Genomic DNA, 27,279 nt, shown 5'->3' on the forward strand with positions numbered 1-27,279 from the left:
AACCCATGGTGTCCCCTCAAGTGCCTGAGAAACAGTTTATTCATCCATCGGATCTGGTCCAAGGTGAGGAAACAGCCAGATGACCATTTCCGGTTATAAGCAGCTTATTTTTACTGATTGAACCTGGTTCCCTATCATTTCTAAAAATAGCTTCTGGTACAGTCTGTACATCGTGAAGCTGTGAAGGAACCTGACGGTCTTTTTCAGACTCTGAGTGACCGTTTTGGGAAAGTGGTACGTTTTCAGGTGCTTCAGTGCGTGCATTAGGCCCTTCAGAGTGTCCTGGTCGCCGTTCTTTATCCTCCACAGGCTGAGCAGCTTCAGGATCTGCTCGCTGGATTTGCACGCCTTCGTTGTTTTTTCAATGTCTTCTGCTGTGACTTTCTTCCCTGGCAGGCTTTCCATCAACCTGCGGAGCTGCTCGAAGGTGAGGTTTGCGTGGCCCATGTGCCGCTGCACGCTGTTTTCGCAGAAGTCAATGTCTGCACAGAGCAAAAGCACAGAGAGACATCCACGTCATGTCTATTCTTCTAATGCCACCCTGGGCACCCAAGGCAAAAGTTCTCCAAGTTTTATAACTTTGGGGATAACCTTTGCCTTCGTTTTTCTGGAGGGGGACTCGAGTGATGTTAGTTATTTCTGAGAACTAAGATATTGCTCGCTGTTATTGTAAGGTGATAAGCTATATATTCTAGGTATCCATCAAAGCTCAGTAAGCAGCCCTAATTGGGAAAATTACAGGCATACCATTCTCAGTTTTTCCAAAAAACATTTGAGAAATTAAAACCATAACATTTCAGAAAAAAAACCCAAAGTATTCACATTAGTTATTTTTTAATATAAACTTTCAGTAGTTGATATCTAACGTATGTGCTATTTTAAAGAGTTAGTTGCTTCAAATGGTCTTTAATAAAGAGTACAAGAGGATTACCACCACCAAGGAGAAAATTTGAAAATCCAGTAATATGAGGCTCAGGGACATAGATACATGCAGTCTAGAGAATATTCCATAATGAGCGAGGACATAAACATAAGAGGGAGTAACTAATGTTTCTATTAATGACATGAGTCATTTAGTATCTGAGCCCTAAGGCAAGTCAGTTCATCTTCCTGGGCTGAAATGTCCTCATTTATGAAATACGGATTTAGTTTCTTCCGATTCTAACAGTCTCTGATTCTCTCCTTTCTTTTCTTTTTGCTTCAGGGCTAATTATACTTTCAAAGAATATATTTTGTTTGCCAGAAACAGGAGAAAAGTTTATTCTTTGCACAAGTGAATGCCTTCAGCTGCCAGAGAAATGAAGTCTCCTAAAATCTGTTGCTCCAGTTTCAGATGTTTGAGGATTCTAAGGTAGTGTTAGGACTCATTTACCTCTAGCGGAGAGGAGAATGAATTTCTCATTGACATGGTCTGCCTTATGAAAAACCTCCCTCGTTTTTTTTTCCCCGGCATGTCCTCCCATTGTTAATTGAAATCAGAATTCTTTCTGCTGTATAACCTAAAGCTTCCAGTCCGCACTGCAGGAAATTTTCTTTTCCCTTTGCATTGTCTCATCAGCACCCTCCCCCCCCCCAACACACACTCACTCACTCACTCACTCACTCACTCACTTTCTAAAGGAGATTCTACAGAAAACTCTAAAACAGGAGAGTCCTTGGTTTTAACTAGCCCCTTTTGCCAAGAAACTCAAATACCTTGCAGACCTTATCTCATTAATCCTTACAACATATGCTATTAAAATGGTAATTTTGAAATAGGCTACCTTGTGAGGATTAATGAGAGGCTATCCGTGAGATACCCGGAGGCTCTCTAGAGAGAATTACTGAATAGATACGACAGAGCTTCTTGGTAGAAATGCAAGGTAAGATCCAAAGCGGTTAAAGAACTTCTGGGAAGGTCAGAGGGGATGCTAATAAAACTGCTAAGGTATTTAGAGTCAGATTTCCTGAGGTCTAACTCTGCCCTTGAAATGCATCGTGGCTTCTATATACACTCAAAAAAGAAAGTCGGGGGATGTGGATGAGGTGAAAATAAAACCCTGGGTGACTGTTCTAAGAACAGCGTCCACACCATCGCTTCATGAAAACTTATTCATTCCAGTACTAATTCCAAACAGGAAACATCTTTCATGCAACTAAATCCATGATTAAACGGTGTATTTGATTGCCGATCCACTTGTCTATTTCAGGTTACCATACCTTGGATGATCTTCTTGACCATATCCTGGTCTCTGTTTTGATGTTTCCATAACTTCAGCAGCTGGAAAGTCTGTTCTTGGGAGCTGTGTCGTCTTTTTATCCTCTCTACACTCTCTGCATTTACTTTCGTGCCAGGCAAATTGTCCACCAGGATGCTGAGCCAGTCAGGGGTAAACTTGGTAGGAACAGCAAACCTGAAGAAGGTCTCCTCACACAGGGTGACATCTAATGGAAGTTGGGAAAACCAAGATTGTCTCAACAATTGGACTCTTGGAAGTCTACTTGCCAAAATGCAAAATTTAAAGACCAACACAATTGCGTTGTCCAAGATAAAATATGCTAAACTGAAAAATTTGAATAAAACCAGCCTTCTCCTGGCTGGTCTTAGTGGGACAATTGTCAATCCAACTGGACTTCTTTCCTTTCTTATGTTCTTTTAGGGCATTTCAGGGGAGGAAGTTTAATAATATTGTTATAAATAAATAATAGAAAAATTCTGATTTGCTTGTAAATATTAACATTCTGTTAAAGCTGTACCTAGTGCCCACAAGAAAGTTCAAGTTCAGTGCCAAAACAAATATAATCATTGCTTTGAAAGGAGCTTGGAAGTAATCTGGAGTCACATATTATTTTCTGTACATAAAAAAACACATAGTTTACCTTTGGGAATAAGAGTAGATATAAATGTGTAAACACATATTAAATGAGAAAATAGTCACACACAGGAAACATGTCATTTAGAAAAGAGGTGCAATGGCCTGAATGTGTGGGTAAGGTCAACATATCCCAGGAAGGAAGAGTTTGACTTTGGATTCATCAGGCCTGGGTTTGATCCTGACTCTGCCATTCATGCCCTATATTGATCTTGAGGAGCCTTAATAGTGTTTTTGTAAAGCCCATATAGGAAAGTATCTGGCATATAGTAAGTGCTCAATGGATGATAAAAACAAAATTTTAAATGTATTAAAGAGAATGTTAAAGTTTAAGCCATACCTCTTACTACTCCTTCCCTTATTCCATTTTTTAGATAAGTAGAAAGGCTAACTTTTTTAGGATTTCAATTAAACAGTGAAAAAAACATTGGGACTGGGCTGGAACCTTGCATCTCCCAATTCACATTCTTACGCTTCATGCACTTCTGTGTAGTACAAACAGATGCTTGGGGAGAGTCAGGCTGGTTCATGATGCTGATTTGCTAAATGCTAAAAGACAGATTATCGTTGGTGTAATAAGTCCTTGCTAGAAGGTGTGAGATTAGTTTCACGGTAGGAGTGACAGGCTGAGGACACCAATTTGATTAGTGTCATCGCCAACATGGGATACATTTGGATAACTTGAGCTCTGAGCTAGTGACCCTTCCTGAATAAAGAGTTTCAGGCAAGAGGAAATTGGAACTTCTGTGTAATGGATACAGCAATACCATAGATGAAAAACTAGTTTTAATTTGTGATCAATTTATGTCAAAGTGCTTCTTAACCCAATTTATACTTGGGTTAATAATACAGGTATTCTTAAAAGTGATAAAAATGGCACTGGCTGGTGTGGCTCAGTGCATTGAGTGCCGGCCTATGAAGCAAAGGGTCGCCAGTTCGATTCCCAGTGAGAGCACATGCCTGGGTTGCTGGCCAGGTCCCCAGCATGGGGTGCATGAGAGGCAACCATACATTGATGTTTCTTTCCCTCTCTTTCTCCCTCCCTTCCCCTTTCTCTAGAAATAAGTAGAATCTTTTTAAAAAAGTGATAAAAATGCATAACAAAAAATTCTGCAATTTGGATTCTGCTAATTTGGCCTCAGATACAATGTTTACACCACCCTTTTCCCTATGGGTGAGATTTGATCCAAGTGGGAAAGGAAGAAAGTCAGGTTTAGAGCATGACCTATGAGAAAATGAAGACTTTTTGAAGGACTTCGAGTGTGGCTTTAGCAATTATGCACAGAGAATAGTGTTAGAATAGACCAGCTGGTTAAATTTCAAGACAGGGAAAACATGAGTTTGACTAAGAAGGTGGCCAGAGGTGGTACAATTATTTGATTGATAATTACCTATTCCACATCTGTGAGTCGATTCACTATTTCCAGAACATATATTGTCATGTGTTGCATTTCCTTTCTGAGTCAGGAGGAGGCCGAACGCACTGCAATTTGTGTGTTTTCTACAGGGTGCTTTTGAGGACGTCTCATTCGAGAAGAACCCATCTGGACATCTTCTGCAAACCGTATTCTGCTCTGGGGTCCCTACAGAAAATACCAAATAATTTAGCACCTTCTTCTCAAACACTTTCACAGTAGATACCCTCAACACAGTTTTAGGAAGACTTCTCACTTAGTTTTAACAGCTGTTTTGCTATGTTTTTACTATTTATGTTGTACCAAACTTCAGGCATTCTCATTTTTCACCTCATTAGACACACAGAGCAAAACTCTCCAGTAAGCCCCTTAGGCAGTCTCCCCTCCTAGCAGGACAAACACAGTTGGTCTTGCTGTTACCCACAAAACACTTCCGAAATGTGAGAGGGAAGGAAAGCAGGGAGGGTGTTCATTAGTCCTGTGTGTGCTACAATGTCAGTAGTGTTGCTATCATAGCCTTCACACAATTATCCTGGAAAAGCATCAAGATAGATGTTGTATAACTGCTACGCTATCATTCTCCGAAATCAGTACCCGCCGATGCTGCGTCGTTAAATTCCGACCCGTTCCTACCGAAGTTCTTTCTCTCCTGAATCCTAATTGTGAAGTAACTCATAAGCATGCTAACCTTGAGGAGTAAAAATTTACAGCAGTACAATAAACTTTTGAAGGTGGCAATAAAGTTGGCCGCTGACTCAAAAGCGTAAGCCTGCAGTTAAGCTACACAGTAAATGGAAGATGATATACCATTTGCTTAAACTGTTGAGTTTTAAGAGTCTAGTCATTAAAATTTCAAAGAAGGATGACTGCAAGGGCATTTTATTTCATAGTGGAAAGATACTTGAAAAATCTGGAGAAATCATTGGTAAACCAACTTGAACTAGTCAACAACTAAAGATGCCATTAAAAAAAAATAAATACCTGCAAACCCTTGACTCTATTATTCATGGATAAATTATACATTAGAGTGCATTTGCATATGAAAACACCTCCATCTAGTGTAAGCTAGTTGAACAGATTTAGATTTCAGTATTCAAAAGTAGCTTTTATAGCCCAATTCTGGCTTATGCAAGATAACAAATGCAAAAGGGACAAATGAAAGCTACAGAAAGTTCATAAACTTCAGTTATTAAAAATTTGAACCTCCCACCTCATTGAATCAAATCCAGGGAAAAAACAAAATGGTTTGGTTCTAGTTTCATCTCCCGCTTCTTCTAAAGGGATTAATGATGCATTGACCAGTAAAAATGAGGAAGGGCTGGCAGAAAAAAAAGGGGACGTGGGGAACCACAGCCAGGAAACTTTGACATGTTAAGTACCACCTCCAGTGCCGCAGTGACAACATCTTAGGAACCAACATACAGAGGGAAATATTAAAAAAAACAAAACAATAAAACTTTCTTACTGCATTCCTCTTTTTAAATGACATTCAACTCCACAACAAACTCTACAATATTCTAACTGAAGATACTTGGGCAGGGATTCCATGGTATTCTTTCATTGCTAATATTCTAGAAATAAGAGGACTTGAACACCTGGATCCAAGTCTCCCCTTGCCAGCAGCCACATGTTCTAGATAGTCAACTGCACAAAGAAGAACTTGTCATTCTTCAGAAACACATTGACAGATTGGTCCTTGCAAGCATCCCAATGAGAAAGTCATTGGTGTGAGATATGACATCCTTTTGGGTAGCTTAGCCTTTGAAATTCTTTAATAAAAGAAATCCAAGAATGACAGAAGTCAAGTTTCTTACTGTCTTTGGAGGCTTTATATAACGACCTTGCTGAATAGGATTTCTCTGTTTTATAATTGATAGAACTTTTCATAAAGAAAGATGCACCCATCTAAGGAAAAGATTTGGCCTGATTCATGTTAATCATAACAAACTTAAAATGTATCATCTGGCAGACCAAATGTCAAATATCATAATGATGAGGGGAGTTCTGTTCTACAGTGGAGAACTTCACCATGCTAGCCATAGGAATCACAGAAGGATCTTAAGACTAACAGATAGAGTGACTAAACATGGAGATGATCTGACTTCAAAAAAAAAAACAACAACAACAACAAAAAGGAATGGTTATTGAATACTTTTTAGAATAACATTGCATAGTCCTTTCTTCCCCTTGGGCTGGAAACCTCATACTGTCCATGAGGAACTGCCCTGCGGGTTTTCACAGAGTGAGAGGAAAGCAAAGCCCACTGTGGTGCCACAAGAGAAAATGTGCATCTTTATGCTGGTCCTCTGGCTGCCAGCTCACTTCATTCTACCAACAGGTTGCCACGCTTATGTGAGAAAAGCTTAGGTGAGAAAAATCCTTGCAATTTCCATTCTTTTTCAAAACTTACTCATTTCCAAGCTGCCTAGTCCCTTCATTAATTTTTCTACATATACAACTTACTAAACTGAATTAAATGAATTCATTTTTGCTGGATGGGCTTTCGCCCGCACCACTTGGTTTAGCTTTTGAGTCCCAAAATATCACCTAATAAAAACTAGGAAATGTCACCAATTTCTCCCCTCAAATACTCATACTCGAGGTATTTTAAGGAATTATCATGTAATTTACACCTACTGTGATTAATTTTACAAGATTCACAGCTTAGGAGGGAATAGATTTCAATTTTTGAATATATTTGCTTTGTATTTGTCATCCAATAATTTAGAACTCTGTACATCACAGCCCCTGCAATTTAAAATAAGTAGCATCTTCTAAACGGGTGGTTGTCAACCAGGTACAATTTTGCCATCAGGGAACAATTGGTAATGTCTGAGGACACTTTTGGTTGTCACCACTACAGGAGGACCATGCAGTGACGAGACCAGGGATGCTGCTAAATACTCTACAATGCACTGGACAGCTGCCCACAAAAAGAATTATCCAGCCCAAAATGTCAGTGGTGTAGAGGCTGAGAAATATTGCTTCAAACTGAGTAACCAGAATCTGTACTGATTACTACTTCTTCCAGAAAAGTAAGTGATTTACTCTTTAATTTTCCCAAGCTATGAGACTACAGGGAAACTTCGTGAAGGTGGTAGGAAAAAAAATGTGGTTGCAGCTTAAAAGATTCAATGCACACTGACCTTAAACTATGCTGTTCAAGATGCAAAAAGAGAAAGTACTTTGTAGACAAGTGCTTATTCTTGGCTTGACAATCTGTTTTGTCAAAGATAAAGAATAAGCTCATTGATGAGACACTGCTACAGCCTTTATCTTCCCAGAAACTCAACTCCCATGCTAAAGGAGGAACTAGCTTCATTTTTTAAATAATGAAATGCATTTCCCTTAGCCATTCTCATTTTTTGCATAATTAATTATAACTCTTCATTGTTAGCACTCCAGAGTCTCGTCAATATCAGCATAATTACTCTCTTGGTATCAATTAAGATTCCTAGTGTTTGTCAAAAAGCACTGCAGTTCGAAGCTATCCACGCTGAAATGAAACATAGAGGTACCTATCAGTTATAAACAGTACAACTCAGAGAGTGCCCCTATAAAAGAGCGATCCATCATGCATCTCATTAGAGAGCAATTTGCTGCATTTGAGATTTGTCACTAAATCACCCTATAGTGGCAGAATATTGCTCTGAGAAATGGCCATTCGGCAGCAATCCAGACACACAGCACATACCTAGCAGGTTCCATTACGTTTGCAGTTTGCTATTCTGTGATAGCATCAGACCAAGGTGTTCCCTTAACCCTTCCCTACTCCTTGACATTATAATGTTATACAATCCTAATTAACTTTGCGGCCTGTTGAAAGCTGACACATACCAGCGTGCAGCACTCCAAACCCCGGGGGACAGCTCCTGTGCTTCAAGCAGAACTCCAGCTCGAGGTAGCGCCCTTCTTCACACTCGCACACGCGGTTGTGGGTGCGATTGCACTCCTGCTTGACATACTGCAGCTCCTTGCACACTGGTGTACAGTACAGACACTCGTCACTGATGTGCCAGGTGTCTGTGTAGTAGTAGTCAGGACAAGGGGCACACACGGTCTTCCGCCTTGCTGTGCAGTGTTGCTTTAAGTAGGTACCAGGAGGACACTTGTCACACATCAGCTGGCGAGAAGTTTCTGGGTCATAATGCAGGTACTGTGGAGGAAATACTTCCTGGGTGGTCCATTTAAGGGAGATGTCCAGGAACTAGAAGAAGAAGGGAAATAGTCGCACGTCAACAGGGAAGGAGGGTGGCTCTTCTGTGCAAAGACATCCAAAGGTCCTTTACAAATTTCCTGCCTTCTGAGTGGCACCACAAAGTTCAGAGACTATAATTTTTGCCTCTATTAGCTTAATCTCAAAGACCAAGCTGGTGATGACAGCGCGCCTGTATTAGGTAAATCCAGCCCAGAGGTCACTGGAGTAGAAAGCTCATCAGAAAACAAATAACTACAGTTAGGTGTACCAGCAAAGGGCCCACAGGGCCTCAAGGACACTTTATCTCCTTGGACTTCAAGTTTGTTTCTAGATGACTGAGTTGGATGAACTAGTGGTTCTCTGAAGAGCCATACTACACTCTTTGATAAAAATGTAGATTCCTGGGATCCACATCTCTAAACATTCTGTTTCCACAGGTGTGGAGTTTGGCTGAGGATTTAACAAAAACTCTTGCAGTCCATACACAAAAATGATCTTATTGTTTATTCACTTGACAAATAGTTATTGAGCCCTTAATATGTGCCAGGCTCTGTTCTGGGCCATTAGGAATCAGCAGTGAATAAAACAGGCAAGAAACCCTGCACTTGCAGAGTTTACAACCCAACTGGAGCAGTAAGAAAATAAATAACAAACTACAGGTAAATTATATGTTTGAAGAAGAGTGTTGTAAGAAAAATGAGCAAGTGAAAGAGACTGAAAACATGGAAGTGAAGGGGAGTTTACAATATTTAACTGAGGAAGTCATAGTAGTCACAATTAGGGCTAGGTGATATCCACTTATAGTTTACCCGTTCTAAGACTTAATGATTCCAAAAGTGTAGTGAAGTCAAGAAGTGGAGATGTGTGAAGTATGATTACATCGACAGTAATCCTGATCATTCAAATATTCATTCATCCCACAGATATGCATCACATGTCTACCAGGAATGTACCAGGAATATGCTGGTGAGTAAGGCATGATCCCTGTCTCCATGGAGCTTGGAATCCACTGGAAAGAATCCTAGAACTTTAAGACTGATGTTTCCTCCAGAACATCACATGGCCCAGTCTTGGCTCTTATAGGTCAGTGATGTCTAGAAAATTAAATGAACACCTCTCCTCCGGTTAACTGGGAAAAACTTCAGGAGCAGGCAGTGTTTTATAAGTATCCATACATATGGCAGGAAGGAGTCTGTACAAGAAGACGAAGAAGGGGGAGAAGGAGAAGGAGATGGAGGAGGAGGAGGAAAGGGAAAGGGAAGGAGAAAGAGAAGAAGGAGGGGGATTTTGCAAGCAAGGGTGCTGCTTGGGAGGGCAGCTCTAGCTAGGTATTCCATCTTGTATTCTAAATCTCAAAGGGTCTTCTAGGGAGCATTGAAGTAGTTCTTCACACTAGTTACAGGAAACACATGCTCAGAAGAAATAGTGTTATTTGTGCGTAGGGGGTGGTTTGTTTGGTTTTTATTATTTGCTTTTGGGGAAAGGGACCAACAGTGACTATTTTCAGGCTTTGGGGAGGTGGCAGGCCAAACATAATAAATTTTTTCCAAACTCTTTTCTTTGTAGAACTCAGGACTTTTCACAGAAACCCCTTGACCTGGGAAAAGCGTGCCAAACTAGGAAAATGCACTACTTTTGGAATTAGGAGTGACAAAGGTAAAGACAGCCTTTTTAAAATAAGCTTTTGGGCACTTTAATCTGAGTGATTTAATTCATTTCTTATTGGAACACAACAAACATCAGGGCTGACCGGAGCTGATGTGAGCAGATAAACCGGAAGAAAAGAACAAAATAATCCCCTTAGGGCCATGGACCTTTTATCCAAGAGAAATATTTAAAATGCTATGATGTTAAGGCCTTGTAATCAACAAACATAGAATACAGTGCAAAAACATAGAATACAGAGCAAAAGCAAGGCTGTTTTGGTGGTCTTTTTCAAGACACCTTCATAACCTGAGTTATTCTGGGGAAAATGTTCTTAAATTTCCCTGTGGTTTCTTATTGGATCAGTGAGAGTGGGTGGGCATTAGAAGAAAGAAATGAACCAGAATTGGGTGAAAGTACCAGTTTGCTAAATATCTTACAGAAATAGATGGAATCTATTCATTCCACACACATTTATTGAGTACCCACTGCATACCAGGCACTGTAGAAGGCACTTAGCATACAGTGGCATACAAAACAAAAATGAGCCATGCCTTCAGGAGCTCAGTCTAGCGAGGAAGCAGACAGCAGAGAAGAAATAAATAATTACAAGTAAAGTCAGTATTTTAAAAGAAAGCTAGATGAAAGGACTTTGTTGCTTCCTGGTCATTTGAATGTATTATGCTATAGCTTTCAAGGCCCTTTGTGTGGATTTGGCTTAGATACTTCTAAAATCCTCAATGCTAGGAAATAAAATTTTTCCTGGTGCAATTTGCAAAGAAAATGAAAGAAATGAGAAATGCTTTTTTTTTTTTCTTCTCTTGCTGCTTATTTCTGAAGGCTTTGTTGCTTTGAAGATGCCTGTCTTGCATGCGACTGCGACTGAGCCCCACCATGGTAGGGCTAGCAGTCCTGAGACCTCCTCCAGCCCAACTCCCCATCATGCCCCTAGTGTTTGTCAAAAAGCACTGCAGTTCGAAGCTATCCACGCTGAAGTGAAACATAGAGGTACCTATCAGTTATAAACAGTACAACTCAGAGAGTGCCCCTATAAAAGAGCGATCCATCATGCATCTCATTAGAGAGCAATTTGCTGCATTTGAGATTTGTCACTAAATCACCCTATAGTGGCAGAATATTGCTCTGAGAAATGGCCATTCGGCCCCTTTCCCATTTTGATGTGGTTCTGCTGTGTCCACTTGTTTAGTGTTGACTCTAATCTCCCTTTGCAAGAAGTGATGTGGATGAGATGGGAAAACCCCACACGAATACAAGATCGGACCAGAATGCTGAATCGATTTGTATTTTTCTAGGCAATTGGACATGCCACTGTTGGTTTCCTGAGACCATGCTTTGGAAATTAGTTACCTTTTCTGCAAAATACAGGAAAGTCGAAGTGAAAGGAATCCACAGAGAAAAAAATAAATAAGGTTGACTTAAGGATTAGAGAGCAATTGTATTAGTGAAGGCGCTTTCTCCAAGGCCACTGCATGGAACTACCCTCTATATTTTGAAAAAATAGGGAAACCTTGAGGAACTGCAGACTTGCTTTCAGTAAGTTCCATTGGGCCTCTGTGTTTTATTTGAAAATTTTCCACTTTGGTAAAAAGAGAGAACTCTGGGGCCAAAGTTGGATGTTTAGGTTTCAATCTCTGGTTAGCCCCAATTCCCACATAAAATTTCTGGAACCAGTTACTGTACAGAGGATTAATAGAACTCTTCATCAGTCCTCTCCCTTACATTCTTTTGCATTTCCTGGAAATGCAATAAAAAAACTGTCATAGGAAAACAGATCATCTTAACATTGGCTTTATCTCCCTTGCTGGCTGATAATATTTAAAGTCTAGTAAGAGTTCAAAATATTTTTTTTTCCTGTGTGAATTGCATAACCACTGAGGAACATCTGCAAAAGCAGGACATGTGCATAGGTGTGTCTGTGGAAGCATTAAGTGCTTTTTGCAGAAGAGGGTCCTTGGTGTTTTATGCTTGATTATAGAAGAAAACATTAAATGGAATCTTCTCTCCAATTTTCCTCTCTTCCCCTTCCCATTCCCTATCTGTCCACCCTTTGGTGTGAACCCCTTGTCCCTGAACGGAGGGAGAGTCCTCCGAGCTGGTGCTTCCCCCCCAGTCCAGGAAGCCTTCCTGAATCCCCCACTCCTCTTTTCTTGAAAGGACAGTTCAGGCTCCATCGCTCATAGTTTTGTTCTTCTTCTCTCCTTCCATGTGTAATGTTGGACAGTGTTAAAGAATTATCTATCTCAAACCCAACATCTTTCCTCACCTACCCGATGTCAGCAGACGATGGCAGTGTGTGAAGGTGGTGGGTGGGCTGAATGCGTTGTTCTCTAAATCTCCCATTGTCATATTCTGCGGTTTGACGGGGCCTAATTAGCCAGTGAACTTGGAAACAAATGTCTTGCTCTAACCCCCTTCCTACCTCCTTTCTTCACTGCTTTATTTGTGAAACCCCTTGGACTGTGAAACTCTACCCATCTCCACTTTTCAGATTCAGCCATGCTTCCCATTTCCTCTCTAAATGCAACCAGTGCACCAGCAGCCTGAATTCTCAGCTCTGCCTTCTCCTCTAGCAAGCCACTCCCGCGTGCCTTTAGCAGTGGAGAGGCATGCTTAACAAGTCAGGTGTGTTTGATGCCAAATCTGCTTGTGCTCTGTGTGTGTGTGTGTGTGTGTGTGTGCGTGCGCGCGCGCACACACACACACACAAATATATATATATAAATGCTGTGGTGTATTATCATTAAGTAATTCCATTAACTGTTAGGTAAACCAACAAACATAGGTGGAAAAAATCATTATTTTTCTATATGAAAGAAATGGAATGCTCTGGGGATGACTTAATATAAGATGAGCTACAAAAATATTTAAAAAAAATTTTTTAAATCTACCATACATTTGAGGGGGCTGAGACAATTGTAAAAACAAAATGGTGAAAACATCAAGAAGAAATATATAATCAATTTATTTCATAAATATCTTTAAATTTCAAAGATGAAATGAAGGGGCTATGCATTATAGATAAAGATTTTGTAAGAAAGGTAGCATGGAGTCCCTTGTTAGCAAGCACGAATTCCAAGAAAGGCTTTGGCCAAATCTCAAAATATAGGCAAATAACTGTTTATTTAAATGTTTTATGTCAAAACAAAACATTTAAGATATATGTGTATAACTTTTATTATTGAAAGATGGAACTGATTTTTCATAATCACCTAGCTCTTAATCTCAAACATTCTGTGCCAAGCAGTGGACTAAAAATCAATGTCTATTTTGGTTTGTATCTACTTTAGGAGGTTTTACCATTATCATCGAGTCTCTGGCCAACTATAAAAATGAGTCTTAGAATGAGGAATTAACCATTGAGTAGGGGCAGAGTTCAAACTCAGAGCACATGCCGCCACAGAATACTAGTTTTTGTCCAAATCCTGTAACATTTACCAAATGCTCTCACTTATGCCATAGCCTTCATGCAGTCCAAGAGTAGCCCTAAGGGGCTAACTTTTCATTTAAACTCAAGAGCACAGAGTTATGAGATCATGAAAGTTAGAAGATCAACCAAAGCCTTCTTAAGTCAAGGTGACCTGATGCTGATTTTTCTTTCTTTGTTCTAAGACTGGCTCTTGTCCAAAGCTACTGAGAAGGACATTTCTCAGATGATAAGTGACTTGACTACAGCATTCTGTCGGTGCATGGTTCTTTCTAAAGGACAAAAGAAAAAAACACTTCCTCCAGCAAGTTTATTTTTGCATTATGCAATGCAGCCAACCTCGTACTACTGGGCTTGCCCTCTGGCTTAAAGGACCATGAGTGACCCAGTGGGTTTCCATATAGGGAAAATTCATTAAAAGGAGCCCACGCAAAGCTTGAAATAACTACTTGGTTTGGGAGTTCCTTTTGTGATCCCTCGTCATGATCTTTGCCGCAGAAAACTATTTGAGGACTATCCAGAGTTAGGTAAACTGGTCAGTTTGGAAACCATGCCATTTTATAGTTCATCTTGGCCAAGAAAGGGAACCTTCAGGATATATGAGTATATCATGGTGAGTTTCCTAAAGAGCTCTTGTAGTACGAACTATAAAGCTTATTAAAAAACAAAAACAAAAAAACTGTTTCTAATAATGTTCACCAAAGCCTGCTACAGAATGGAATGGAATATTTTAAATAAATTTATGAGATAAAGCAATGTTTGTTGTAAGTAGCTTTGGGCTACATCTGTAGGGCTTTATTCATTCGCTCATTCTTTTTTCACTCTCCATTCAAGTGCCTAAAAAAACACACACTTTTTCCTTTTCTATGGATGTTAGTTTATTTGACTTCCTGCAGTCATATAGTGTTGTAGTTCCTTTGCACTTTTCTCCAGTCCTTAAGTAACTCATTTATTCATTCATCCCCAAACACTTATTGAAACATGTTCTCTGCTCTGGAAACACTACTAAGCGATGGAACTGAATAAGTTAATGTTCTTGTTTCATATGAACATCCATCTCAAAGCCCAGCCTGATGTAAAACACTCATAAATCACTGCAAAACAATTGTTTGCAGAAGAAAATAGAAAGTCTAAACAGAGAAACAGGTCAGAAATGAGGAGGGGCTGAAGTTAGACACTAGCAACAGAAGAGAGGAAGGGATAGATATGATCTGTTATCGGCTGACGGCATGGGGGTGAGGACTAGAAAGAGCAACTGAAGAACATGCTTATGAATTCTAACTATTAGACGTGTGGTATTGCCATTAATTAGTGACAAAAGAGAGGGGAGACGATTATGAAGACAGACAATGAATTTAGTTTGGATGGATTGATATAGGTACTGGGAATTCAGGAGAGAAATGCAGCTAAGGACACAGTTTTGGGGGTTGTAAGCATATAAAGGACTCTAGAAGAAAAGAGAGCAGATGGCACTGCCCAATGATATTGTATAGAAGCAAAAAGTACAAAAATGTTAATCCCTGGGACTTATAAACATTTGCAGGATGGAATGAAAGAGAGAAGGTTAAAATAACTAGGACTATCACAGAGAGTTTCAGGAATACTAAATGGATAATGAATCATCTAAAAGGTAAATGGCGTGGCAGTTAATTAGATCGATGTGAATTGACAAGAGCACTTTCAGCTTGGTACCTGCATTTAGAATATGCACCCCAGGGTTCCAAACCCAGTTAGACCACCAGGTTAGTAGCCCCAAGCCACCATCTTACCTCTAAAATGAGAGTGTCTTACCTCTAAAGTGCGAATAATCCTCTAAAAGGAGAACATCCTTGTATAAGTGTTATATTTTAGATGAGTTAAAAGACACAAGTAAACAATAAAAAATAAGGTCCCAGGCAAGTATGAGGCATTATTATATATGCTAATTAAACAGGATGTGAGAAATGGGAGACATTTTGAATCAGACTCTATTCCAGAAATATTTTTAAGTTTCTTGTCCAGTAAGAAGTAACATACCTAAAATGTGCCATAAGTTGAATATCTACCCTGTTCTTAACTGTCTCAAGAAAAAGCATCTCTGAGTTGTTTTTAAATCAGTTTCAGTGCCTTTCCAACTGGTATCATTTTCTTGGTCTAGGTTAAATGTTTCAAGGCAGGGCCATTGGTTTCCTCCAAGGGCCTTAATAGAAAAGTATTTGTCTCCATATTCCTAAATGCTTAGCATAGTGTCTCACATAGCAAGTATTCAATATAGCTAATTTAATTTTATTCAGTCCAATAGATATAGTGAATGAGTATATACTATGTGTAATTAGGATTATTGATGATTATATAGATGCAGATAAATATCCACATGTAAAGGGTAAATTTGTGAGGACAAGCATAAAATCTGCAATTTTCTCATCTGTAAAATGATAGTGATGACAATTTGCTTCGAGGAAGATTTTTTTAACTTATTTTTGCCTGAATGGTTCCCTTTGTATTTAGCTTTCATTCTACAGGTCAGTGTGTGAAAAAAGCAGGTTGTTCATTGAGAGGTTTATCTGCCACTGCCAGTTCCCTACCTGAGGGTCTACCGCTGCTTAGTAATTTTAACAACAGCCAGTTGTTTGGCAGAGGATTATGTCTGTAGCAGAAGAATTAAATCTGTTCATCTATACAGAACTGATCTGCTGCCAACATCTTTTGCTGGGCAAACAGGGGAAAGAAAACATAAGCAATTATGATTTATTAGATGACTCACTGGGCCAAATTCTACACTATTTTGTTTCCCTTGGGGCTGAAGAACTGTCTACAAGTAAAACTTAACATTAAACGTGTTTTTTTGTTGTTTGTTTTTTGGTTTTTTTGCCCTCGCTAGGTCCGTATGGCTCAGTTGGTTGGGCATCACCCTGCAAACCAAAAGGTCACTGGTTCAATTCCCGGTCAGGGCACATGCCTGGGTCACAAGTTGGGGCAGCCAATCAATGTTTCTTTCTCATTGATGTTTCTCTCCCTCTCTTTCTCCCTACCTTCCCCCTCTCTAATAATAACAATAATAATAACAATAACAACAACAATAATAATAAAGTGTGATTTTTTTTTCCCTTTAGACTTTACTTTTAAAGGCTTTTAAATTAATTAACAGTAGCGTGTTTAATTTTGGAATCAGCCAGAGTTGTCAGGGCAGATTAGTTTATTAGGCCTTTGGTGCTTCAGAGGTGTGTTACAGACAATTAACATTAGACAGATTAATAAACAAAGGGGAAAAAAATCTGTGAAAGAAAAAACTTGTAATGCAGGTAAACACTTAAAACTTTCCAAGGAATGTATGTAGAAATCTCACATATTTTGGCTCCCAGATCTTAATATTTCTTCTCTTGGGCTTCTGTTAACCCCCATATTTGAGATATAACATCAATTCTAAAAACTTCAACGCAACAGCAGGGCTGGTTGTGATTTTCCTTATCATTACATCCATTCGGGACCCACTTGCTAAGCACAGAGAGGGATCGCTACAGTTTTTCATCGATAGCCCCTGGCATTTGGGCTCAGAATTGGCAATACATGTGGTATGTAGAGAGTTTTTAGCATCACTTTTTAAATTCCATTTTATTTCTACAGTGTTTTCCTTTGAAGATAGTACACGGCTCATATCATCTTAAGAATCTCGTTTAGTTGCTAATGACCTGGATGAAGCCCAATCAATATATGGCCAAGGGAAGCCAGTGAAATTTAGAAGAGAAAAACCATGGTGGTTATGCAATGGAATAGAAAGTAAAAGTAGAAATGAAATGAAACAGCATCTTATTTAAACATGTGGACATTGACTATGGGCGTATGACGTGCCAAACACTATACTAGGAGCCCTGTGTCGTCTGGTGAATAATAACAGTTTAGTATATTACAGTATTATTATACAGTGGGCTCTAGACTAAGCTCTCCCTTTGCTTGCTGTGATCATCCATTCCCTCCAACCATCTTTGAGAAAATAGGATTATCCCCATTCTATAGATGAAGACACTGATTCCCAGAGAAGCTGAGTGACCTGGCAAAGACCACAGGGCTAGCACACATTCTAGCTGGGGTTCATATCCACTCCTGTGTGAACCTAAGCCTGTAACAACTGGCTCTTCCCTCTGGGCACTTAGAGTCTTATGAGGGAGATAAGCATATAAATGATCAACTACAACACAATGTAAAATTCAGTAAGATCTCTTTCATTTGTCTGTCTTTATCTATAACAAAAAAAAAAACAACCCAAAAACAAACAAACAAACAAAAACTATGTAATAAACCTGACACGCTCAGGGGGCTATTTGGCAAATGTGACAAGTTTCGTGATCAAAAGTAACCACAGAGAATGATATGATCATAAATTCCTGACTGGGCATGTCATAGCAGGTTGTCACATTGCAAGCCCAGAGCTTCCTTAGCAAAGGTCAGTCTTGACCTCCGCTGAGCCCTGTCCATTGCTCTTCTGCATCTAGGCTAACATACCTTTGAAATGTCAGAGTAACTTTCTTTTCCTACCCCTGGAAAGCACAACTGCTGGCGCCAGAGCAGGAGACCACGACCCCGTCATTCTTATCTTGTTCTCCGAATGCCATCTCTATATGCGCTGTGAGTGTTAATTATTACCTATCTTATAGCCTCCAATGTAAAAGAAGTGTGTGCTTCTCCATTTTACTTTTTATCCAATCCTACATACTTTCCCACTTTTCTTTTTCTTACCTCCTTCATCTACCACCAATGGATTCCATGTGCCTACCTTAATGCTTTTTCCTTTGATTCTAAATGCATAAAAGGGACTGCAAAACTGCCATTGTCCAGAGCAGCTTCTCAGTCCATTGAGAATTTGCTTCTGGGCATGTCCTCAAAAGTTTGGCTGAAATAAACTCTTTTCTACAGGCTGGCCATTTTATCTGTCCATCTTTATATCTTATCTATTTTTCTATCTATCTATCTATCTATCTATCTATCTATCTATCTATCTATCTATCTATCTATCACCTGTCTATCTATCCATCCATCCTGGTGAGTAAATTTCTCCCTCTCCTCTCCTGAAACACGGTTAGCTCACACAGCCTCTCTGTGAGGCTGAGCAATCAGTTACACTGTACACCAAGCGGCAGCTTCTCAGTAATGCGCCCCCTTGATTCTGCTCCCCTTCATTTTCTGCCTTACTCTTCTCTTGCTCACTCTTGCTTCCCCAGAGTTGCACTTTCTAATAATGTATTAAAACATAAGTGTTTGCCTCATGCTCTGCTCCCTAAGGAATCTGGCTTAAAACTCATTTCCAATAAAAAGGCCCAGGCATTTAATTACAAAACAAACAGGAAAAAACCAAGGTGACCCCCTGGAGCTGTGGGAGGGAAAAGAAACAAAAAATATGGTGGCATGGTGTCGCCCACAGATTTGGCCCTCCTGAGTCCGGTCCTGGCGCATTCTAAACCCCTGCTGAGAGGACAGCTTGGGGTGGAAGGAACCCACAGCAGCTTAGCTCTGATTTATGGGTATTTTTCACTGGACTCAATAATTATTAGACCTAAACTCCTACAGGGCAGAAAAAACTTCTCAGCTAGGTAACCAATCTCAGGGAAAATTACTCAGTGTTCTTGTCTGTAAACTACATACTAATTTCTGCGTGAGAGGATTTTTGTGAAAATTAAGTGAATCACTTACAGAATATATATCCTGTACGACTCACGTATAGGATATATATTCTAAGAATGGTGTCTTTCTGTTTTATAGTTTCCTCCTTTTGGCTTTACTGAAATGGGTAGAAGATGTCCCGATGAAAGATGAAAATGAGTGGACCTCTACAAAGGAAGGGTCAGGTGGAATCGATGAAAAGAAAAAACATCCCTGTTTGCTTAAGCTCACAGAATAGGGTGTTTGATTTAGAGTCTCCCATTCCATATCTGTTTACCTTCCTATTTTGATGCCCTGCTAAGCTTTGAAGTAATCTCAGTTCCTTAAATTGTGAATTTTCAGCCTCGAAGAGGCTCTTGCAGGAGCCCTGCTAACAATTACTTTGATGGAAAAGGAGTAGAAATTGATAATCTAAAACCATAGATTGTAGTCATTTGTGATTTTTAAGTGCTCTTTGCTGTTACTGCCCCTCAAAGAGATATGAGTGAGGTTTGGCTACTGTATTAGTCAAGACTGGCTGGGTTTTACACTGTGCTCGCAACTTCAAAATCTCAGTAGGCGTACATGTAACAAAGGTGTACTTCTCACTCATGCTATGTCCCTAATGGGTCCACTGACGGTTGGCGGCATTGCCCTCTGTCCAGGCCCTAGCATGATACAACAAATACTATCTGGGACATGGAGGGCTAGTTGAGGAAGAGGTAAAGAGGAACAAAATGTTGGGGGTCATATATTGGCGATTAAATGTTTTAATGTAGAAGAGACTTTTTGGCCAGAACTACCACACTACACCACCCCGCTTCCCCGCCAGAAGGAGGTGAGGTGCAATCTTACCAAGTTTCTAGAAGGGAGAAGAAATGAGACCACTTCACAAAAAGCATTAACAACTACATCATCGCTCAGTAAACATCATTCATACTTTTTAGTTGACCTTTATTTTAGCAGAATTGAGTTGATTTTTTTCCCTTTTCACTGGTTATTAAAAGAAGAGACAGGAAGCAGAAAGTGTGGGAGCAGAGGTTCCTGTCCATCAGCCAGGTGGAGTAGTCAAATGTAGTTATTTAATGGTCATGCCAACCTATTCATCATCCCGCTGACTCTGCCTGAAGGTTTGACATTTATTCTAAAGAGAGGTATGCAATTGTCAAGTACTTCTTCCTCGTGAATACAATTCAAAGAAAATTCTGCTCAGTGAGAATAAGGAGATTGCTAGTGACCATAATTATACCTCTTAAGTCCTGAGGGAATGTCTGAGACCTGGCTTCTAACTAAATGGAATATAAAAAATAGGCACATTAATGACTTCTATGCATACTAGCTAAAGACAACAAGAACTTGTTTCAGAATGGGAAAATAGTTTTTGGTTTAAAAAGAAGCTCTGATCCGAAACCAAGTCCTTCTACTTAAAAGTAGGTAACATTTGAAAGCTGCTTCCTCTTGTGACCTCATTGACTTAAACAGAATTTCTTATATGTGAAACTGACTGGGCACAAGAAACTTCAACAACTGCAACAAAATAAATTGATTTTTTAAAAAACGTTTCTTTAAGGATAAGTAAGTTTGCTTTAAATATTTTAAAACTTTGATACTAATATTAAATCAATATTTAAATACAAATACCTATTTGAATCAATCCATTTGATTTTTGCATGTTTGGAATATTAAATAGTGTACAGTGTGATCAATCTGTTTTTAAATTCATTTTTTCAATGACAGAGATTAAACCTGAAAAAGTCTTCCATATACTCCTGGTTTAACACCCCTATGTTAGAGATTAGGAAAGTAGGACCCAAAGAAATGGAATCATAAACTAGACCTTAGAGCCTATAGCAAAACTGAGAAATTAGATTCCTCGCCCTTTACCTGCTTTTGTAGAAGTCTCATTGTCACTATGTCCCACAATTGAATTCCTAAATTACATTTTTTTTTGGTGGTGGTGGTGGTAATTAATGACAGGGGGAATTTTCTAAGGAATACAGTCCTGATATCCGTTTTTTCTAAGGATATGAGATATGTTTCTTTGTTTTTGTTTTTTTTTTTTCTGAATAAAGTAACATTACTATGTGGCAAGGGAATTGAGATTTTTGGATCAAAGACCGGAGAAGAAAATTGAATTTACCAAAGGCAGCCACAAAGCTTAGATAAATTACTGTCTTGCTTTAAATCTAAATTCATCTTGACACCTGTTTTCCTATTTTAGAGTTGATTATTTAAGAGGCACTTATAGAAAATGCTTCTGAGGTACAGACTAAATTGAAGTGAAAATCCTAAGGCTATTCTTTTTATTTTTATAGAAGGTGCTTCAAGGAAATTAAACAATGTTTTCACAGTATTAAAACCATAATTTTAGAAAGAGAATTTTTTAAGCATCACAATAAGAGGTAATAAATCAAGCCCATTAGGAGCACATTACTTTTCTTTTTTTTTTAGAAGAGCTTCAGGAATGACACTGCATTTCCATCTGCGTCTTCTCTCCATTTATGGTCTGGCTGATTCAAGTGCTTTTGTGAAATTTGAGTGAAAAAAATCTACCCAATACCTGGCAAGTTATGCCCCCTTGCCATTGGGAAAAACCATTTTAGTTTTCTGTAGATGATTCTGGCCTTTGAAACGTTAATTTAGAGAGGCCAGGTAACTATGAGAAGGAACGGGTACCAAACAGCTTCTTACCTAATGTGTTGTAACACTATTCTTATCCCTTACAACCGTCTAAAAGAATTCTTTTTTTAGACATTCTCTGCTAGTTACCCCAAAATATTCTGTGGTAGTGAGTTCCAAAAACTAATTACATGTCACATAAAAATACTGTCCTTGTATCTATTTCAAGTTGGCCATACCTCACTCTTTCTTCTTGCATAGATAGTTTACAGATGTTGCTAGGATTTCTGATCCACTAGTTCCTGCTATTGTGGGTTGTGAAGTTTTATTTTGATTTTTGTTTTCTTTTCTAAACATGGCTGCTATTATTGTTCATATTTGCATTTTGTTTACTAGACTATCGGTATCAGCAATGTGGTCTGGACCTGCTTCCTTTTCTCTCCTCTCTTGCCACGTGAAATCATCCTTCCCCCTATGGCTTCAAAAACCCGCTCTATGCTGATAACGTAGATTTTTTATATCCAGCTCAAGTTCCTACTGAGCTCCAATTTTTTCATAATCTAAACGCCTACTTGATATCTCCACTGGCACATTTTACAAACATATAAAATGTATTAAAACCAAAAAATGAGCACTTCACACGTGAATCAACTAGATGGGATGGTCAGACCCAGGTTCACTGAGCTTAGGCAGCACCGCCAAGGGTCAATATATGAACCAGTTCATTTTTGTTTTTTGGCTTTCTTTTTTTTTGCCTGAGAATGGGCCTTCATGAACTTAATAGTAAAAATGAACAAAATAATATTTAATTATTGGTCAGGTGGGTAGTCTCTGGCAATAAGCTTAATGCTGTTGGAACATCCATGGAAATTGCTGGTAGATTACACAACACACCAACAAATCTCACCTTAGCTCCTTTGACTCAGCAAACACATATTTAGTGTCACTGTGGAGACCTGAGGGGTATAAACATGAAGAAGATAGAAAGCTGTGTTTGCAAAAAGCTCAGACTTTGTTCACTCTGAGAGTGGCGCTATCCCCTGGAAGTTCTGGAAATTTGTAGAGGATTTCTGTTGTCAGGAGGACTGCTAGACGTCCTCAATGATCAAGAATAAGCCCATGTCCCACACACTTTCAAATGGCCTATTGACAACTGATACAAGTGATCTAAGTAAAGAGCCTGTTTACTATTACCTGAGCCTAGATTTTAACTCCATTTCATGTAGACACAAAGTGGTTTTTGCATGCTTTTTATACATACTGAATTTTTCAAGAATTCAATGACATAAAATTTGATAGAAGCTTGTACTTTGTTTTGTTTAAAACTTTAGCAAGATTTGTTCACCATTTCAGAAAATCACAGCACCAAAGCCAATGCTGATCATAGCTTTGAGCCCCAATGAGACACATGTGCTCTAGTCTTTCTTCGTCATGGTGCATTCATGGCACTTGTATATAAAGCTGCCAACATATTACTATTTCATTATGTCTTCTAGTGAAGCTTACTTTATTATAAATTACTTTCTTTTTACTTCTCCTGTATAGTATACTTATGTTGGTGTATTGACTTTTAAAAAATATGTATATAGACATAGTATATGTACTCAGAGTTTCATTTCAGAAGAGTAAGGGAGTTGTTACAAAGGATTTACTTTACAGGTGCTTGGAAGAAATCTGATATGATTGAGAACCACTGCCCTACAAAGTAAAACATACAGTTTCACCGACAATTTTGGCATCTCTGTCCTATAGTAACAACATGAGGGACAGCCAAGCATCATGAGTCAAAGGTCTTGACTAATCTTTTTTCAATCTACTTCCCAGTCCTCTTCTTTTTGGATACAGAGCAGAAACTCAAGCTAAAGGAAATGCTGCTGGTCAGTGAGATGCTAATGGGAAGAATGCTTTTCACAGAAAGTTTTCTGAAAAGGGAACATGAAGGCAGGAGGCTGAGGGTTGCTTAAAGCAAAACCCAGTAGGTGAGTCAGTGACTAGGAGAGCAAGGAGACTTGAATGTGGGTTTAGTGTCCCTTTGATAGACATTGCCATAGCTCCCCTTCTAGACCTAAGTAGACAAAAACATCTGGCACGGGAAGCCTTCTTCCCTACCCATGGACTATGACAACTGTGGTTTAAGCCTAAGGAGTAAAATTAAAGACCAGATTGAAATTAGGAACTGTGCTGAAGGTTTCTGAGCAACAGAGGCCAGGAAGGTTGCTAGGGACAGGGTTTGGGGCTGTTTTGGACTGAGTATATGTCGGGTCCTTCTAGAAACTTTACAGTGATCATTCTCTTAAAAGGAACAAACAAACAAAAGGGCTAGAGAACTACGCACACTCAACCATGGGGATTGGAGGAGGAAACCAAAGTAAACGACCAAAAATCAAAAAGAGCAATAGCCTAAAGGAGGATCAACAGATCAGGCAAACTGTTCTGAGAAAAAGCATCTAGGACCCCCTACCCCTTCTCCTGCCTACCCAAAGTCCTAGTATCATCACATTAATTCAGGGCTGAGCATAGAGAAGGCCAATGGATGGTTCTGGCACTTAGGAGGGAGAGTTTCAGCCACCCAGTTGAAAACCTAAGCCAAGGCCAGGATGTTCGCAGTATGAGGTGGTCCCCATGCAACCATGAAAGAAATGACTTGCTGATGTGACTACCTCACCTTGCAGAGAGGTTCTCTGCTTAATTCCATTAGTGAGCATTCCAGAAAGCCCAGAACCATGGCATTGACCTCAGTGCTCACACCCCCTCACTGCTGCCCACCAGCATACCCTCTGCTCTCATAAAAGAGTCTAGAATTCTACTTTGCCACTGAATTTTATTTCTCTCCCTTCTTGGGTTTCAGGGCACCTTGATTTTATCTCCAATAATGAAACATTCTACTCCTCCTTCCAGGTAATAGTTAGGGGCCCTTTCTCCCTCCTCAGAGCATCATCAGCACTTCGTATACATAATCCACTTGGTTGTAGATTGTCCTACAGTTATCAGTGAGCATCATCTAGAAGCTGGGATTAATATAAAGCTGGAACTTTTTGTGGTTATCTAGCATGTGTGCCTATCATTATCTTTATTTTCAAGAAGAGAAAACTAAAACTCACAAAAGATGTAATTTGCCCACCATAATTTAGCAAGTAAGTGGTGGTACTGGTATTTGATTTTGCTCCACCTGCTAACCACTGCACTGCGACTTCCCTTACAAGTCCCAGAGGACAGGGTCTTTTCTATTCGCAAGTCACCTGGCACTTGCTCATTTGTAACTCTCATTTCCTGTACAATTATTTGTCCACTATCTGCTTCTTCACTAGGCTGTGGGGTCCATGGGCACATGGAATGGTGCCCATCTCGTTTTCCCTCTGTCTCTAGTGCCCAGTCGCATGGCTGGTACATAGTATTACTTCCAGTTCCTAGAACTGCACCTCTATTTACAAAAGGGCATCTGGGCTTTTTAGGTGTAACTACAAAGTGTCTGTTTCCAGTCATTTATAACATAAAGTCAATCTCAAAAACTACCAAAAGGGAAAGGGAAATCTTTCCCATTTAATTTACTGTGTTCATGACATAAAGTTTTCTCTTTTGATAATGCCGTATCATCTATAATTAGTATTATCTACATAAATATCTATCTTCTATACAGACTATATAGCAAAGCATTTGTCTATTTATTATTTATAAATACATTATTTGGTACCTAAATTATTTAGTGGAAATTCTGAAATTTAAGTCATTGGCAATATGTACATCATTAATTAAGTCTTTGAGAGAATATTAAAGGCTAAGAAGAATAAAAGTGTTCCCATGTTAAAGCAGGATTACTTATATTAGCCAAAAGGTAGAATGATTAAATCAACTGTGGTGTGCCCATGCAATGGAATACTATACAACACAAAAGTGGACAAACTACTGTACACCCAGCAATGAAAATGATCTCAACAATAAAACTTTAAGTGAAATCAGCCAGGCACAAAAAAAGGGCATAAAGTCCACTTACATACAGTTCAAATAGAAGCAAAGCTCACCTATGGTATTAGGAGTCAGAATATTGATTACTCTGTCCGTGAATATAATAGTGACATAGAGAAAGCCCAGGGAACTTCCCGGGGGCTGCTAATATAGTGTTGCTTGATCGGGGTGCTAGCTCACAAGTGTTCACTTTCAAAAACTTCATTAGGCTTTATGATTTGGGTAATTCTCTGCGTGTGTTAACAAAGGCTTATTCTTAAAGAATTCTTCATAGTATCTATGTTGGTGGAGATATATCTATATCTTTATATCTATGTGACAGTACGTAAAATTAGCATACTTAAATGTGGACTCCCAACTAGTCTACTTTTTCTTTAGTGACTTTCCTATTATTTAGTTAGTTAGCTAGCTAGTTTGTGTATCTCAGAAACTAATTGGAAGACTTCCTAGCCTTCCATTCACTGTGGGTTGAATATTAAAGTGCAAGAATTTACTCCAACACTTCAAAACAATATGTAGCTTAAATATCGGTTTTCCTATCCTTTTGTAAATGTCTGATTCATATCTCAATCTATCCCTCACTTTAGTACCATAGAGGAAATGAGTCACTGGTCACAGAATAATCTTCAAATCTTATTCACTTAATTGGTTAAATATCTATTTTTTAAAATAAGCTAAACCAAGTCACAGAGACTCCATTCTTCTCCAAACTTTCTCCTAACAGTATGTTAAAAATAACTTTTAGCCCTATGCAGTGCTCCATTTCAATTATTTAAATATATTTTAGAACATAATTAACATTAGCCCGCCAATATTTTCCCTATTCTTTGGCATTGAGAACTGGAATAAACCATTTTCATAAAATTTTATTAACATGTTAAATTCACAGTTATGTAGTGTGTGTGTGTATGTGTGTGATCTTTTGCTCTTGTGCTAATTATTCAAAATTTCCTATAACATTTGTTTAAGTGGAGGATGAGCCTAATGTATCAATCACATAACTGTATCCAAAGTTTATTCTAATTACAATAGTTTCAGGTCATCTCCTCCCCACTTACTCTGATTCTAAGGACTATCTTATTGTTAATAATAATGATAACGTCCAAGTTAACTAAGTAAAGATGGTATGAACTATGTGAGAGCGTTAGTTATCTGAGATGAAAAAACAGTAAGTAAATCGGATAAATATCTTTTAAACTTGAAAGGTCTACAGCTCCTCTCTTCTGCGTAAACCTACCAGGAACTTTCCAGTGTAAAGGGGCACCCTTGGAAAAGCACATTCAGCTTGAAAAAGGTCTCCTGTTCCAAATTGACCCCAAATCTCTTCACGGAGGGGAGCGAGTTGGGCTTTGTCCCCATCCTGTGCGGGGAAGCCGGGAGACCGGGAGGCCGGCAGCCTCTACAGACGCCCGGGGCGCAAGCACCAGCTTTCCCTGAGCCAGGGACTTACCACGAGCGCACAGCACAGCAACTTGTTCATTGTGGTCCCCGGGAAACCTCAGGCGCTTGGAGGAGGCGGCAGCTGCGGGG

General features: G+C 39.2%; 1 protein-coding gene across 1 annotated transcript; it reads right to left on the bottom strand.

Annotated features, from left to right (window-relative positions):
• TNFRSF11B (TNF receptor superfamily member 11b) lies at positions 1-27,279 on the bottom strand. The gene is made up of 5 exons (XM_054590080.1): positions 27,200-27,279; positions 8,105-8,474; positions 4,244-4,435; positions 2,200-2,424; positions 1-482 (listed from the first exon to the last, which is right to left on the bottom strand). Exons 1-5 carry the CDS (start codon positions 27,227-27,229, stop codon positions 94-96), a joined length of 1,206 nt encoding a protein of 401 aa, XP_054446055.1. The 5' UTR covers positions 27,230-27,279; the 3' UTR covers positions 1-93.

This window comes from Pteronotus mesoamericanus, unplaced genomic scaffold, assembly GCF_021234165.1.
Source record: "Pteronotus mesoamericanus isolate MK-2021 breed Mesoamerican mustached bat unplaced genomic scaffold, CSHL_Meso_final scaffold_174, whole genome shotgun sequence".
Lineage (NCBI taxonomy): Eukaryota > Metazoa > Chordata > Mammalia > Chiroptera > Mormoopidae > Pteronotus > Pteronotus mesoamericanus.

Coding starts and splice junctions, on each gene's coding strand:
- TNFRSF11B (XM_054590080.1), bottom strand. CDS start 27,229: ATGAACAAGTTGCTGTGCTGTGCGCTCGTG. Junction 8,475..27,199: donor TGCTGTGCTGTGCGCTCGTG/GTAAGTCCCTGG, acceptor TTCTTCTTCTAG/TTCCTGGACATCTCCCTTAA. Junction 483..2,199: donor GGTCAAGAAGATCATCCAAG/GTATGGTAACCT, acceptor TGCTCTGTGCAG/ACATTGACTTCTGCGAAAAC.